The sequence below is a fragment of the Rosa chinensis genome, chromosome 7 (genome assembly GCF_002994745.2).
Source record: "Rosa chinensis cultivar Old Blush chromosome 7, RchiOBHm-V2, whole genome shotgun sequence".
NCBI lineage: Eukaryota > Viridiplantae > Streptophyta > Magnoliopsida > Rosales > Rosaceae > Rosa > Rosa chinensis.
In genome coordinates, this window is record NC_037094.1 from 11901056 (window position 1) to 11917424 (window position 16369).

Genomic DNA, 16369 nt, shown 5'->3' on the forward strand with positions numbered 1-16369 from the left:
CTGCCGCCCTAACTGCAAACGACGTCGTATGGTACCATATCTTATTCGCGGGAAGTTTTGGGTCTCGGGGAGAGAAAATGGCTGGTGTGAGAGTGAGACCACAAGGCTCGTGTTCGCTGAGACCATCGGAGCCATTACACTGCTACAAGTTGAGAGGTGGTGCTACAACAGTTTCTTTTGCTTCAAAGTTTCAATCTTTATGTTGCAAATCACAGTTCCCGGGAAACCCATCTCGGAAATCGAATTCCAGAGGTGGGTTTTCGAGGAATTGTTCCCGGATTGATGTTGTTTCGGCCGGTGAGCTGATCAAGAGGTACGTTGAGAATGGGAATTGCGAGGATGCGATAGTGGTTTATGTTAAAATGCTTGAACTTGGTTTGCCTGTAGCTGAGGAATTTCAGTTCTTTCCGATTTTGATTAAGGCCTTTGGGGGGCTTTGTGATGTGGGCAAGGCTAGGGAGATTCATGGGCATGTGTTGAAATTGGGGGTTTTGGGCGATGTTTACGATGCCAATTCGATTTTGGGGGTTTATTGGAAATGTGGGGAGGTTGACGATGCGGTTCAGATGTTTGAGAAAATGCCTGAGAGGGATTTGGTGTCTTGGAATACGATGATATCTGGGTTTTGCCATTCAGGGGATTATGTGAGCTCGTTGGGGATGTTTAGTCGGATGGTTCGGGATCATTGGGTGTTGCCTAATCGGGTGGCTTGCCTTTCGGCTCTCACTTCGTGCTCTTCGCTTCACTCTTTGGTTCATGGCAGAGAGATTCATGGCTTTGCCCTGAAGCGTTGGCTGGATGGTGATCAGTTTATGGTTAGTGGGTTGATTGATATGTACATGAAATGTGGGGATGTGAAGAATGCGGAACGTGTTTATAGGAGCGTTATTGGTGAAGCGTGTATTAGAGAAAATACAGTGATATGGAATGTGATGATTTCGGGCTATGTCTCTAATGGGTGTTGGCCGCAGGCCGCGGAGTTGTTTCTAGAGATGTTGGCGATTGGGTTCTTACCCGATACTTCCACAATGGTGGCCATTACAGGTTTGTGCTCTCACCTAATGGATTTAGCATTCGGAAAGCAGATCCATAAATTCTGTTTGAGCACTCAATTGAACACTGATGTACGAGTTGAAACAGCTCTTATGGACATGTATTTCAAATGTGGTGATAGCACAACTGGTCTTGAAATCTTCAGAAGGTCCCTGAATCGTAACATGGTCATGTGGGGCGCCGCCATCTCAAATTTTGCTCAAAGTAGTCATCCTCGTGAGGCATTGAATCTGTTTCATGACTATATTTTAGAATATGGCTTTGTGGATTCTGTCATAATCTTGGCTATTCTGCGGGCTTGTTCATCCCTGGCGGTTAAGTCTATAGGGATGGAAATTCATGGGCTACTAGTGAAATTGGGGTTTGATTCAGACCATTTTGTTGCCAGTGCATTAGTTGATTTTTATTCAAAAACCAGAGATATTGAGTCTGCTCAAAAAGTATTTCACAGACTACCAGCTAGAGATTTGGTGTCATGGAATGCCTTGATATCCGGATATACTCAGAATGAGTATCTAGATGAAGCTTTAAAGGCATTCCTTGACATGCAACTTGAAGAAATTAGACCTAATACTGTGACAGTGGCTAGTATTCTGTCAGTTTGTGCTCAGTTGTCAATCATGATGTTGTGTAAGGAGGTTCATGGTTACCTAATACGGCAAGAATTTGAGTCCAATGTTCTTGTGAGCAATTCCCTGATGACTACGTATGCAAAATGTGGAGACATAAAGAGCTCAAGGAGTGTGTTTGTGAAAATGCCTGAAAGAAATTTAGTTTCATGGAACTCAATTCTTCTGGGGTTAGGAGTGCATGGCCATGCAGATGAAACATTTGCTTTATTTGAAAAAATGGAAGCGGCAGGATTGGAGCCTGATCATGCAACTTTTACAGCTCTTCTTTCTGCTTGCAGCCATGCAGGGAGGATAGAAGAGGGGCTGAAGTATTTTCAGCGTATGGTAGAAGTTTACAAAATTGAGCCTCAACTTGAACAGTACACCTGCATGGTTGATCTTTTAGGCCGAGCTGGCCATCTAAAGCAAGCATATGATATTATTTCAACAATGCCTTGTGCCTCCGATGATCGTATATGGGGATCATTGCTTGGATCATGCAAAATTCATGGTGATGAAAGACTGGCAGAAGTTGTGGCTGATCATATCTTTAAACTGGATCCTACTAATATTGGCTACCGTACACTTCTTGCAAATTTGTACGAAGGTTATGGGAAATGGAATGACGTTACCAGGGTTAGATCAGACATCAAAGGTGTGGGACTCAAGAAGATGCCTGGGTGTAGTTGGATTGAAGTTGATAACAATCTCCATACCTTTACTGCAGGTGATCATTCTCATAACGAGGCAGAGGAGATATATTTTACAATAGAAAATCTGACAACTGAAATTAGGAAGGCAGGATATATCCCTCAATTACTGACTCTGGGTGAGGGGCTTGATGAGGTTCTTGATGAAGATCTTACGTCATCTAGAGACAAGGGTTTGTTGTTTCTGGTTGCAAGTACAAACAATCACCAACAAGTTTCAATATAAATGACGACATGACAATTAGTCAGTCAAAGCTAGGTTGTGCAGCTTTTGATCAGAAAGGAGACGATTAACTGTTCTGAGTGATTGAGGCTGACTCGGATAATTCACACTTGATGACTACATTACAGCAAAGAAATGGTTCATTAGACCTATCCATCCATCTTTGCAACTGATTGTCTATTCCTTTTGGATTACTTCCCAAGTAAGTTTTAACATGAATTTCTGTAGCTGATGATGCAATTCTGTATTTTCAAAATTTTATATCAGTTAGACCTCATATTAAAAGTAAGATGGTTACCCAGGACATGTACCGAGTTGAATGTAACATATAGAGCACAACATCTTAATCTCCACCTAGCTGACCTAGAAGAGCTATTCTAGAAGGTTGGTAAGTTCTTTTCTACGTTGTTATATCTTGGGTTTTTTGACTTTTGTCAAGACTTTCATTGTGGTTTTGCTATCTTCTTTTACTCACTTCTTCTGTTCAATTCGATTCTATTGATAGGACTTGACTGTGGAAAGAGGTGACTAAAATCTGGTTTCACAAGGATGATTCACTCTGGCTCTCTTGAGTGTTGTTTGACGGCACTGTTTGCTGCCCATTATGTTTAAAATTCATGAGCAAGCAGTTTAACATTCCCAAGATAATAGAAGGCAGTCTCATTACCTTTGTTCTCTATTGGATTCAGTAAACTCAGAGGAGAATAGACTGTCATCTTCTGAAGTGCTCAGACAAAAAGGTAATTCTTATTTGCAGAAGTACATTCTCAGGTTAAAGGTTGAAATGTAAGCTGAATAATAGTTAAATGTATTGGAATTCAAAAGCAGCTCATAATTCTAGTTGCTTCAACTGCAGGCCAGTGCAGAAATCTTATTGCTGCTTTAAGATGGACGTTTCACAAACTCCAGCAGTTTACTATTTGTTTTCTTTACTACTGACATCACTCAGGTTAAAGCAAAGTTGCAGACATCAGAGTATAAGAATAGTAATACGTCGCCTTCCGTTGCTGTGAAGTTAGGAGATGACTATTTAGAGGCTACTAAAGGAAGATACATCAAATGCATCTTCATGGGGTTGAAACAAAATGTAATGAGTAGTCTAAATTTGCTATTTCATTATTTTGCTATTAATATGGTGAAATAGTGAAATAGCCAATTAAAGGTTATTCATTTTTTCTGACCTGATATCAATATCTTCCTTTTTGAATGTCTTGTTGCTACGGTACTTATTTTTTGGGTTTTGTTATCTTCGTAAACCAGTTGGTGCTGGAACCCAACCCAAATGTGCGGTAAGAAAGACTAGTGGTGAGTATGACCACCAGATGATGAAATCTGCAATCAAGGACAAGGACAAGGACAAGGACAAGGAATGAAGATGGAATGGAGGAATAATCTTCTAGGGCGCTGTTTGTGCTACCTATATGGCTATATGTAGCAATCCACAGGCCGGTGTACATTATTTAATAAGCTCTTGATAGAGAATTAGAGACTGGTGTTAGTAGATGATTTGGTTTTGTTGACATTGTGGAAGTGTTGTAATATGGTGCCCTCTTTTTCTCAAGTACTAATTTCAGTTTAGTACCTCTGACCTCTTCACCAAAATCTTACGTTTTTTACCTTCTAATTTAATCTGCAGATCTGATTTGATTGATCACCTGTTCCCCCAACTTTTCACCAAGAATTATGGTACCACTTGGCTTCCATTATGGTACCATAATTCTTCAGACAAAGGGGCAAAAAAAAAAAAGTAGTACTATAATTCAGCAAGTGATTTTATCATACAAATAAGATTTTCCCAGACGGCAAAATACAGAACAAAAACCCAAGTGGAAATTAATTCAAATAATGAAATCTTCATACTGGAGCGGAGTGTGAAACAAATCTGTAATTCTTGAATACAAGATGAATTCGTGACAAAGCTTCATGCCGCAATTACATAAATAGTGTTGACACAAAATGTGATATCCTTCAGCAATATAAATTAACAATACACCAAAAACCCTACCCTGGGGCTACATTCACCCTCTCCCCAGCAAGAATCTTATCAACACACTCAACTGTTTTTCTTGGTTACTCTATCATTTTCCTCTTAAATGTGTCCTATTATACATTGATTTCATTCCTGAACAGAACCATTCTTATCATACCTTGATTCCATCATTGTTTATACCATGAGAGTTGGCATCAAGGAGGTTCTCTAGTGATCTGGCTTTTCTGTTCCGAACTTTGCCCGTTTCTTTCAATAAATCAGCCAACCTTCTTTTCTCATCATCCACATCAGGATTAGCTGTCCCTAGCTTTTCTTCCCTCATCCCAACAACAAATTCCAACAGTTCAATTGCATCATCCAACCTGGGTATAATGACAACAGAAGAATATCGAGAATCAGTACATTGACTAATTTATAATATTAATTAAACTTAAAGGCTAATTTAGCAACAATATTAATCAAACACCGAAATATCCCTTCCAGAAATGCAAAAGACTTCGATAGCTTACACAGCTTAATTATTTTTGTTTCTCTGACTAGCCCTTGTTTGGTCGGTCAACTATGTTCTAACAATTAACATTCTGGGTACTCTTACAACTAGGGTGTTGAACAACAAGTCCATGAAGGAAAGGAAGAGCTACATGGACAAGAACCAAATATCAGCCTGTAACTAAGAATTGTGTTACTAATTCACACCCATGTAACATGGCGAAGTAAAGAATAAGGGAGAACAAAAAGCAAGTTTACAAGCAATTGAGCATTTAGAAACACAACAATGCTAAGGGAAGAAGAAGGCTAGAGATGACACTTGGGGAAGGAAAGAGATAAAGTACCTTCCAACTGCATCATAAGTGCCTGCAAGATTGCTATATACGCCAAGTGTATCAGGGTGATATGGCCCACACTCTTGCTCCAAAACAGTTCTGGCTTCTTCAAAGAATTCTTGAGCTTCATTTATATCATAACGTTGTACACAAGCAAGCCCCATTTGGTTCAGAACAATCCCAAAGAAGGCAGATTTCTTTTCTCCAGTAGCGCGGAGCTTTGTGATGGCATTCTTGAAGGACTCATAAGATTCAGAATAATTCCCCAACATGTAGTTCATGACCCCCATTTGGGCTTCTATCCCTGCTACTGTGCTTTGCTGACCAGGGGCATCATTGTATATTTTTAACGCCTTCTGTAACAACTTGACTGCCTGCTCGAGCTCATTCATTGATTCATAGATAGCTGCAATATCTGTGAGACCACTTGCCATTTCCTCAGGAGGGACTCCGGGCATGGGTTTTTCATAAATTCGAAGAGCATTCTCACAGTATGATACTGATTCCTTAACTTTCCCTGTCCTGTTATACAAATCTGCCAGACGGATGAAAACTGAACCAACAGATGGATGATTCTCTCCTTTAGTGGTCTTGAACACATTCAGTGCCTTCTGATAAGCAAAAACAGCCTCATCATACCGAGACAAGGATAAGTATGTGTCTCCAATGCTGCTGTCAACAGAAGCTACCTCCACTTCCTGGCCATTTGCCACCATAGCCATGCTGGCTAAAACAAGATGCTCAAGAGCTGCTTCATGATCTCCCTTTGTTTCACATATAAGACCCATGAGTCTCCTATCTGCTGCCTCTTCCATAGAAGCTGGGGAACCATTCTCTTTGTGAGTGTCAAGAGCTATCTGGCAAAGCCTTTGAGCCTCCTCAAATTGTAATGCTTGAACATGAGCTTCAGCCAGATATCTACAAGTTTCACCAACTCTTGGATCCGTTTCTCCCAAAATTTGTTTCTGAATTTCCAATCCAGTTGCGTAATGCGCAAGTGAATTTTCCAGTTGGCCCAGCATAGCATAAGTATCACCCAACTGCATGTGACCAGCAAATTTAGCAAGGGCATGATCTTGGCCTTCCTCAATGGGTGAAATCTCAATTGAGCGCTCAAGAACCGGAATTGCCTCACTGTACTGGCCTAAGCTACAGTAAATTGCCGATGTAACATGCAAACACATTACTAGCTCTAAGCAGGGTTTCCCATTTGCACATAGTTCAAACGATTTTGTAGCTCGAAGGGCTAACTCAAGAGCTTTCTGGGGATTATCCCCTGAAGAAATCAAATCCCTTGCTTGCTTTAACAAAAATGGCCCCAGGTCCGAATTAAGTCCTGATTCAGCTGAATCCTCGGTTCCAGTCTGCAACTTGGAGCCTCCAGAAGGTGATTTCCTGTTTTTCTTAACAGGAGTTGCTCCCACAGGTTTTGGTAGAGTCTTATCACTATGCTTACGCAGGGGAGGTTTGTCAGGACTTTTTCCCTTGGAAACTGATTTTGATGAAGTCTCGGAGTCCTGCATGCGAGCACTTTTCTTTGAGTTGCGTGGAGAAGTGGATTTTGTACTTGGAGATTGAGGCTTATCAATCTTTCCTGACTTTCTACCAATGGACGAACCTTCCTTCTTGGAACTTGACTCACTACGAGAATCATCCACTGGCTTTGAATGCACCTCCTCTTCCATTATCTCCACCTCCCTCATCTCTCCTCCAACAAGATGGCGCAACTCGGAATCAATCCTAGACTCCTCCCCATCTGATCGAAAACTACGCCTTGAAGGTGAGTGATCAGAGCTCTGCATGTCACACACATTCTCATAAAGCTGCTCAATTGAGGTGTCAACTGCCCCCTCAACCGGATGATCATTTCGCATACTCCGAGGGCTATGTGCACTCAGAGTACTTTTCGGGGATCTAATCACCGCCAAGTTTTCCTTGTGAGGTGGAGAATTCCCACTCGATTCATTCACCACCCCTTCAACAATTGCAGGCATGTCTGTCTAACCAAATCAACAAAATCTCTCTCACTTCGCTGCAACAGACATTTGAAAGTTGAAACCAAACGATGAAAACAAGAACGAAACAACTAGCCTGAAATTTCTAGCAAAATTCCAAAAGCGTACATAAATCTATAGTTGACAAACATTGAATAATGTAAGCACAAAGCACAATGCATCAGAAAAACACATGTTTTCCTTGCCGGTAATCTGCTCGTGAAGCTTTGTATCTTTCCCAGGAAACTTAACAAACCAGATATGAAGCAATAATTACAGATATACAAAATTTCAATTTGTCCATAAACAGAAACAACGAACCAATAACTAAAATGGCCTCATTAGATCTCCACAACCAAACCCAGATAAATACAAATTCCATATATAACTTCAAAACCCAATTAGATTAACACAAAACCCATCACCAATTAACACCAAAGTTTCTTACTTTCTTGCACAGTATAATGGAAAATAAATATAAAGGGTTGAGCTGAAACAACAACATAAACAAAGAGGAAATGAAAAACCCATACCTGAAGAACAATCAACCGACCATGACAAAACGACACCGCGGAGATTATGCTATCTGGGTCTCAATAAAAAACGCGTACCCATATATATATATATATACAAGGTAAAATATCTAATCTTTTGCTGGTGGGTGAGTTTATATCAGCTGGATTGGGACGAAGATGACAGAGATAGAAATGGGAGAAATGGACAAAAATAAATTTAAATTAAAAAAGTTGCAGACTTTTGGGGGAAGAGGAGAGAAAAAAAGGTGCGACTGTTCCCCACCCGCCGATTTCGTTTACCCCCACTGTAATTTAAACTGAAACTGGCCACGTGGCGATGTGGTAATGATTGTTGGTAAGTTGAATGACTTGTATTTTCCTTGTTTTTGGGGTTGGTTTTTGTTTACCTCATTTAATTTGGTGGGATGTAGGTTTTGTTATGGACAGAGGGTCATTAGCTTGAGGTAAGCTTTGCTTCTTCTCAACTTAATCATCAAGCATATATAGGAGAGAAGAGACATTGTGATGTATACTACTATGGAACATTAATCTCAAAAGTTTCTCTATTGGTTATTTATATATTCAAACGATAATATACTCAAGTTTTTAGAAGATAATACATACGTAGTTGATAATATATATGTGTGATTGATGGTGATACATTGGTTGCTTAATAGGTTAATATTACCACACACATGAGGTAAGATTACATCATATATAATAGTAACTCTCACATGTAAATAATGAGATCGAGTAGATAGTTTGGTGAGGACGTGGGGTGCACCTTTGTTTTTGACCTTACAATGATGTGCTTTCCCATCACACGTTGTGCCAAATTTATGTGCTGGTCAAGTTTTTCCTTTAATTTTCTTGCGCGCTGCATCTAAAGAATGAATACAGTGAAACATAAAGATGGAGCATTATATGCAAGGCTCGAAGTTGATATAACAATAATGATATGGGGCATAATTATTGATAATAAAAAGTTAACAACGTACAATTACCTCACTACAACGAAACACAACCTACTTTGATCGTGTACATTTTAAACAGTTTGGACCACCCATATGTGGATGTCTCTTTCTATCATCTAGTAGATCAGTAGAGTAGTAGCTAGAGGTAGTAATTTTTAGCTCGAAATGGGTAATACGATTGTAAACATGATATGAAGTTAAAAGGTTTGTGTCAACGATTGAACATGAATCATGGTCGGGTCAGGTTATATGTGATTTAAATGTCGATGCATCATATATGTACGAGATAAAGTATTAGTAATTCTGCATTAAAAAAGTAAAAAAGTTATTTATTGTTTTTCAGAAAACCAAAAATATATACAACCTAATATCATTTGGTTCAATACTATTAGTGTTCATTGTAAGTAGAAGATCATGAGTATGCGATAAATCTTTTGAGCTCACATTAATCTAAAGTAATATAAAAGTGAAATGATTTGGTCAGGTAAATATTGAATCTTTCAAGTTGATTATTCGCTTAATTAAAATATAGACATGAACACCGTTTGTCTCGCTTGCAGGGATGTGGGCATGTCCATAATTAATGAGCCTCACTTGCCTTGGCCACTGTTAGCCTCACTTGCCTTGCCCTCAATTATCCTGACTTGTCATGCTCATGTCTTGTGATTCTAAGGATGCTCATGCATGCCCACGCTAATGCAAGCGAGGCTAACCGTATATCCTCGAACGAGACTATGTTGTATGCTTTTCCATCTCATAGATTTCAGTGGTAGTACGATTGTAAACACGGTACGCGGTATGAAGTTACAAGCTTTGTTTTAACCATTGAATATTTGAATATGAATACGCCGGTTGAATTCATTATTCATGCCATCATTTGAACATAAGCACATTATTTATGCAAGAGATAAAGAGTTAAAATCCTGTATTGAAAATATAAAGAGTACGTCATCAATTGATTTCCAATATAACAAACCACAAACGAAAATCCAGTAATCTATGATCTTTAAGAAAATCCTATACCGGCCAGTATGATTTTGATCCCACTTCACTTTAAAGTAATATTAGAGTGATATAAGTTGGTTACTTGATTGGCATGGGTAAATATTGAATCTTTTACCCCAATTGTTTACTCATCAAGGGAATCATAGTAGTGTTGACTAGTTGATGAGAGTCATGAGACACAATATACGAATTGCAGCTGTCATACGTACGTACTTTGTCAGTATTGAATCTTGATGATGAGAGTCATGAAACACAATACGAATTGCAGCTGTCATACGTACTTTTTCAATATTGAATCTTTACTACTCGATCAAATGAATAACTAGATCTACATGTCTAGATTGACTGGTATCGATCTGAGATGAAATACGATGGAACACGATCGATCTTGCCACCCTTAATCTATTTGCAGTTTTGTGTACTTAATAGTCAACAAGTATTCACCAAATGTGATCCAACACTTAAGCCTCGGTTTTGAGCTGCTGTACGTGCAAGAAATTAATTTGATCATGACAATTAGTTCAAGGTTGTTTAATAAACCAATGGCCAAGTAACTGCGTTTTTACATTCCTCAATACAATCCAAATCCGCAGGCAGCAAGGAAAAAAAGATTCAGAGGGCCCAATATAGATAATAAATAGAAGAAGAAGAAGAGGTCAAGGACGTGGAAGCCCTACAACTGCCAAAAGACGTAATGCTGGAGATCTTCTCCAAACTCCACCAAAACACTCATCCGCTGGACCCACGTGTGCAAGTCTTGGCATAGTGATGCTAAAGGATTCGGCTTCTATGCTCGAATTCATTTTGCTAGGATTTGCTTGGATAACACTATCAGCTCACCACGTTACTGGTTCAATCTAAGGGTTATAATGCTTACAACACAGAAAGCCATAACTTCACTAACGATCTCCAAATAGTTCTTTAACGTCAAGGGTTTTTCAAGTTTCCCTCCAACAATTTTCACCTTCTGCTAGTTCCCTCCAATCAGACTTCCTCTTCCTCATTGCTGAAACGTCTCTTATTCTTCACGATCACTTTTTGTCTCAGTCCAAATTGCATTCATCTCTAGGTGCTGGTACTTTGCTTTCATCATTCAGGTATCTGTATCTAGCTCTATAGATTGATCTTATGGATCCTGATCTTATCCCATTTAGCATTTTTGGTTTTGGGTTTTGGTTATTTGAAATCTCAGCCTTGTATCGATGAGTGTTTATCCTATTAAAGTATTCTATGTGTATATGTTTAGCTAAGACATGATTCAATCATTCTTATTCTCTTGATCTGACTCTATGGTTTGTGATATCAGATTCTTCTATTTTTTTGTTTTGTTTCAGAGCTAAAAACTGAACATAGTAGCATATAAGCCAAACTTCATAGCATGATCCATTTTGCTTCTGAATTTGATTGGAATGTTAATACAAATTTTATATGTTATAGATTGAAAATCAATGATTGAATGGAGCCTATGGATAGAGATGACTTGACTAGTCAAGCCAGGGAATGGTATGAAGTTTGACTCAGAAGAATTAGCATATGATCTCACTACTACAAAAAGGTCATCAGACGACGGTGGATTTGTGTTGTGTAATGACCAAGCTCACCGTGGTCTAAGTGAGAGTGTTGTGTGATTGAATCATCAGACAACGGTGATTTCACCGTTGTGTGATAGTACTTTGCTCAACAGAATACTAGTTTCCGTTGTGTGAATTTTGCGCAGGCATGTGCCTGGTATGGCATGCGCGGGGATGCCGCGGCACAGTCAGACAACATAAAAGGAAATTTACCGTTGTCTGAGATTCATAACACACAACAGATATAACTCATTCTTTGTTGTCTGAGATTCATAACACACGACGGATATAACTCATTCTTTGTTGTTTGAAACTAATAACAGACAACGGATATAACTCATTCTTTGTTGTCTGAGACTAATAACAGACAATGGATATAACTTACTATTTGTTGTCTGAGGTAAGTAACACACAACTAAAGTAAAATTATCTCCCTTGTCTGTTGATTACTCAGACAACAGTGATCATTTTATTTCTGTTGTGTGTTATGAATCTCACACAACATAATTTTGTTTTATTTTGTTGTTGGTTGTTAGTTCACACAACAACTATATTTGGTTATCCGTTGTGTGAATATCGTAATCAAATTAGGTACCAACCAGTGACTGTTGTAGGAGTAGCCTCAATTTTGAACTCTTTTATCATCATACAACACATGGTTTTGTCTTGTGTTGTATGACTTAACCTTGGACAACTTGGATTGCCTTAACAAATTGTATGAGCTTCTCTCAGACAACATATTCTTTTTATCAACTGTTGTGTCAACATTATAAACCAGTTGTGTGATTAGTTGAGGTTGTGTTGTCTGAGTTTGCTTCTCACAACTTCTTGTGAACTGTTGTTTGTTCATTCATTACCTAGTTAGCTAGCTTGGAACAATTTTCAAGAAACAATGCAGCATATATTTTACCACAAAAACAGTACATATATTACCAAATGAACAGTACATATGAAGCCACAACATTGATCCATATAATTAGTGTAACTATATAGTTGCATTTGTCAAGTACAACCAAACATCTAACTAGATAATTAAACTACTACACAAACAAAGAAAGCATTCCTAGTCTAGCTAGTGTTCTATTGTTCTCAAAGTAGCAGGCAACTAGCTAGCTCCCAATATACAAGCAACAGCCATTTCAGAGATGGATCGAAAGTTCAATTACCTAGTACTCCCACCACCAAAGCTACACACCCACTATCATCATCTGCACCAAAAAAAATTAATCATTCGTCAACGCGTGTAATTTGAGTAGGAATGAGATAAATTTGTGTCACAAAAAACCAAATTTGAATAAATGAAACAGTACTGCTGCATCGTTCTTGTATATGAATATTTAGGTATTATAAGCCAAAAAAAGAATGAAACAAAAAAACCTAAAAATTGAGTAGTGCTGATGTTTATGATGAGTCACCATCTATATGCAGCAAATATATGAGTTGTTGACCATAAATTCTACTATTCGAGGTTAATTAATGCTATACAATGCAATATATAAAAGAGATATATTGTTGAGGCTCAGGGACTATGAATGAAATTTCAAGGACATGGGGATGCATGAATCATGAAAGGTAGTGATGAGTACAAACGATTCTCGCCATGTAATTAAATTTCACAAACTTTGCTTCTTCATATCAATTGCAGCAGAATCAACTAACCTTCTCCATCATTGACACAACCACAAACTCCTCCTGATAATTTAAACCTACTACCTTAGCTTGTTCCTAGACTCAAATTACTCAAGCACATTTCATTTTTAATCAACAGCAGAAACCCAAATTACTCAAGCACATTTCATTTGTATTCAAAAAACAAATCAAAATTCACATGTTAAAAGGCGAGCAAGGCTGTTGCCTTAGGCCTCACATGTTAAAAGGCCTCGGTTTAAAAGTTAACTCTATTATATATATATATATATATATATATATATATATATTTGGATCTGAATAAGAGGCCGAAGGCTGAGTAAAATGCCCAAGTATCTTCAACATAGAACACCTAGAAAAGCAAAAAAACAAGCCTAAATCAGGGAGGCCTCTTCACATGATGATCATAGAATAATCACATCCCAAATGAGAATAAAGCATTTTGCTTTTCTATTGGCTATAGCCTAGTACAGATTAGAGTTCATTTTTGTTTTTTCTTTTATCAACCACCTAGTTCTCTAAAACAAAGAACTACATAGACTTTCCTCATTTCACTTCTGAAAGTCTAATTTCTTTTTCTTATCAATTTTCAACCGTGAGCTCTAAGGCTAATAGCCACTAAGGTAAATAGTTCAACAAGACCATAAAATTCAAGAAAATGTTCTAAGACCCACAGCAAAAATCAGTGTCCTATCAAATTAATAAAATACGATGGAAGCAACAAAAGGAGCAGCAAGTCAACAAAGTGTAGTTCACTTCAATCATTTCTTTCATCCTCATTCCTAGAGAATCCATAATCAGAAATTGAAAACTTTCCTCCTTTTTCCATTATTCCCACATCTTCTAAGCATTCAACTTTTGCTCAAAATTTCTCAACCCCAAGTTGTAAAACACAACAAAAGAGCTTGACGCGGATCCAGCATTCACAACCAATTGCGACTCCCGAATCCCAGAATTTCAAATTTTCTAAAAATAAAAAAACCCTTAAAAAATCCCAAACAGATTTATGAGCTCCTGAACTGGGGTTTGATCCCCCAGGAAACTTCTATAGCCATTATTAACAGAGCAGTAAACTATTCCCACCCCCAAGAAAATCAAGATATGATTTTAACTTCTATTTCGTGCTAATTTTGGCAAGATGGTTTCTGGGTATTCACGAAAGAAGACCAAACAACTCGAAAATGAACAATAAGAATAAGAAGAGCAAAAGAGAGCGACATAGGAAGAGAGGAGAAGCACCTGGTAGTCAAAATTACGAGCAATACACAGCGGGTATATTGCAATTAGGAGCAATACACCCAAAACACCAAACATCATGATTCTTGAATTCACCCACGCTTCAATTGCTCTTGAGTCGCGAGATAAAAAAGGCACCCAGTCACCCGCCTTCTGTGGATCTCTTTCTACTCGTGCATCCTCGATGACAAATCTGGACAACCCATTCCCAATTATCAAACATCATCAGCATGGGTACTAGGTAATCGATGTTTACCTAAGATTCAGGGATTGGAGCCTTGAAGGAGTCGTAAAGATCAGAGATATATACTTGCAGTGAAGGTGACTCGCTGGCAGAGGAGGTGGCTTAGGCAGACTGTAAGGGGAGGTGGCTCGGTGGCTGGAGCCTGGAACTCTAGAAGGTGGAACCAAAATGGATCTGAACGGGGAGTGAGAGATGGGACCGGCAGCAGCAAAGCACGATAGCAGCAAGCGAGATCCCTACTTGGCAGATTTTGGCCCAAATTTCGTAAGGGATATGCAGTTGAGAGAGGGATATACAGTCAATGTGCAGTTGAGAGAGAGAGAGAGAGAGAGAGCTAAGTGTCGATGTGCAGGGATATGCAGTCGAGAGAGAGCTGAGTGTCGAGAGAGCGGCCTATGTTTTTTTTGTTCTTTCTTTCTTTTGGACACGATGTGGGAATCAAAACCTAGCTAAAAATTCTCTTAAGTTATTTACACAACAAAAATATCTCTCACTGTCGTCTGAGTGCATCATTAAAAATTAAAATGTAAAATCATGGAGGGAAACATGGCACCTTCAACATTTTTGGTTAAAATGTTGCCGCCAGTTGCATGTTCACACAACAGAACATCTTAAATCTGTTGTACGATTATAGTAGCTTGCACTAGCCCTATCTCGGTGAAGACATTCAAGCAAGCATCCTTCAACTTTGGTGCTTGGTTTTTCAATCACACAACAGAAATAATAAAACCCGTTGTCCTAGTAGCCCAAATTTCAGCTTTTCAAGATCCAACCAAAACTCCGAAGTGGAGGGAAATCTGCAGCTAAATTTTTAAGGCTCAGACAACAGACCATGCTTAATTCTGTTGTGCAATGGAGTTCCAATAAAAAAGTTATCACTTTGTTGGCATTCACACAACAGAATATAACCAGCACCGTTGTATAATAAAACTGACTTCAACATACAACAGATGATTTGTGTTCCGTTGTGTGATTAGTGTTGTGTGATTAACTTTTTGTACTAGTGTGAGTTTTGTAACATGTATGGGCGAAGAGTTGAGTTTAGTATTAGAAGACATACACATTACAAGAACAAGCATTCTGGTAAGCTCATCTCAAGAATATTTGTTTGTTCTAAAGAAGGTTTACGTACAATAGATAAGCGAGACCATTTGACTAAGAATCCTCGAGCGGAGACACGAACAAGTTGTGATGCTGAAATGATCATTAAGTTGGATAAATCAAGTGGTAGGTACAGAGTTGTTCAATTTGAAGAAACTCACAGCCATGATCTTGTAATACAAGAGTGTGCTCACATGCTACCATCTCAACGAAATGTTACTTCTTCACAAGGAGCTGAGATGGAATTGGTACAAGATTCTAGAATCCCACTGAAGCTTTCATTCGAGTTAATGGGCAGAGAAGTTGGTGGAAGAGAGGCTCTTGGATTCACTAAACAATATCAAAAAAATTATCTTCAATCTCAGAGGCAAAAGAAATTGGCATATGGAGAAGTAGGATGCTTATTAAAATACTTCCAAAATCAAGCATTAGAAAATCCCTCATTTTTCTATGCTGTGCAATTGGATAGTGATGGGCAAATAACAAATATTCTTTGGGCTGATGTTAGGATGATACTTGATTATGGTTTATTTGGTGATGTTGTGAGTTTTGACACTACATACAGAACTAATGAAGCCAATCGTCCATTTGGAGTATTTGTGGGATTTAATCATCATCGTGAGACTGTAATCTTTGGGGCTGCATTGATGTATGATGAAACTTCTGATTAG

The 16369-nt window shown here is 38.5% G+C and overlaps 3 protein-coding genes across 7 annotated transcripts; 2 read left to right on the forward strand and 1 right to left on the reverse strand.

The window, feature by feature from the left end:
- The first annotated feature begins 22 nt into the window (after positions 1–22).
- LOC112177268 (pentatricopeptide repeat-containing protein At1g05750, chloroplastic) lies at positions 23–4193 on the forward strand. Of its 5 annotated transcripts, none has more exons than XM_024315567.2 (5): positions 23–2799; positions 2900–2985; positions 3103–3337; positions 3454–3759; positions 3858–4193. In XM_024315567.2, the coding sequence occupies exon 1, from the start codon at positions 78–80 to the stop codon at positions 2598–2600; it is 2523 nt and encodes an 840-aa protein (XP_024171335.1). In that variant the 5' UTR covers positions 23–77; the 3' UTR covers positions 2601–2799; positions 2900–2985; positions 3103–3337; positions 3454–3759; positions 3858–4193. The 5 variants fall into 5 exon arrangements, with proteins under 5 accessions (XP_024171335.1, XP_024171337.1, XP_024171333.1 ...); XM_024315569.2 differs by having other exon boundaries at positions 3454–3684; XM_024315565.2 differs by having other exon boundaries at positions 3454–4193.
- Positions 4194–4405: 212 nt separating this feature from the next.
- Positions 4406–8130, reverse strand: LOC112176487 (protein KINESIN LIGHT CHAIN-RELATED 3). Its single transcript, XM_024314428.2, has 3 exons — positions 7939–8130; positions 5421–7443; positions 4406–4949 (listed from the first exon to the last, which is right to left on the reverse strand). The coding sequence occupies exons 2-3, from the start codon at positions 7403–7405 to the stop codon at positions 4739–4741; spliced, it is 2196 nt and encodes a 731-aa protein (XP_024170196.1). The 5' UTR covers positions 7406–7443; positions 7939–8130; the 3' UTR covers positions 4406–4738.
- Positions 8131–15616: 7486 nt separating this feature from the next.
- LOC112177407 (protein FAR1-RELATED SEQUENCE 5-like) lies at positions 15617–16369 on the forward strand. Its single transcript, XM_024315700.1, has one exon. The coding sequence runs from the start codon at positions 15617–15619 to the stop codon at positions 16367–16369; it is 753 nt and encodes a 250-aa protein (XP_024171468.1).

What these genes read in the sequence shown, in the direction of transcription:
- LOC112177407 (XM_024315700.1), top strand. Translation starts at nt 15,617, where the DNA reads ATGTATGGGCGAAGAGTTGAGTTTAGTATTAGAAGACATACACATTAC.
- LOC112176487 (XM_024314428.2), bottom strand. Translation starts at nt 7,405, where the DNA reads ATGCCTGCAATTGTTGAAGGGGTGGTGAATGAATCGAGTGGGAATTCT. An exon ending in ACTTATGATGCAGTTGGAAG is followed by an intron (nt 4,950 to 5,420) that starts GTACTTTATCTC and finishes CATTATACCCAG; the next exon opens with GTTGGATGATGCAATTGAAC.
- LOC112177268 (XM_024315565.2), top strand. Translation starts at nt 78, where the DNA reads ATGGCTGGTGTGAGAGTGAGACCACAAGGCTCGTGTTCGCTGAGACCA.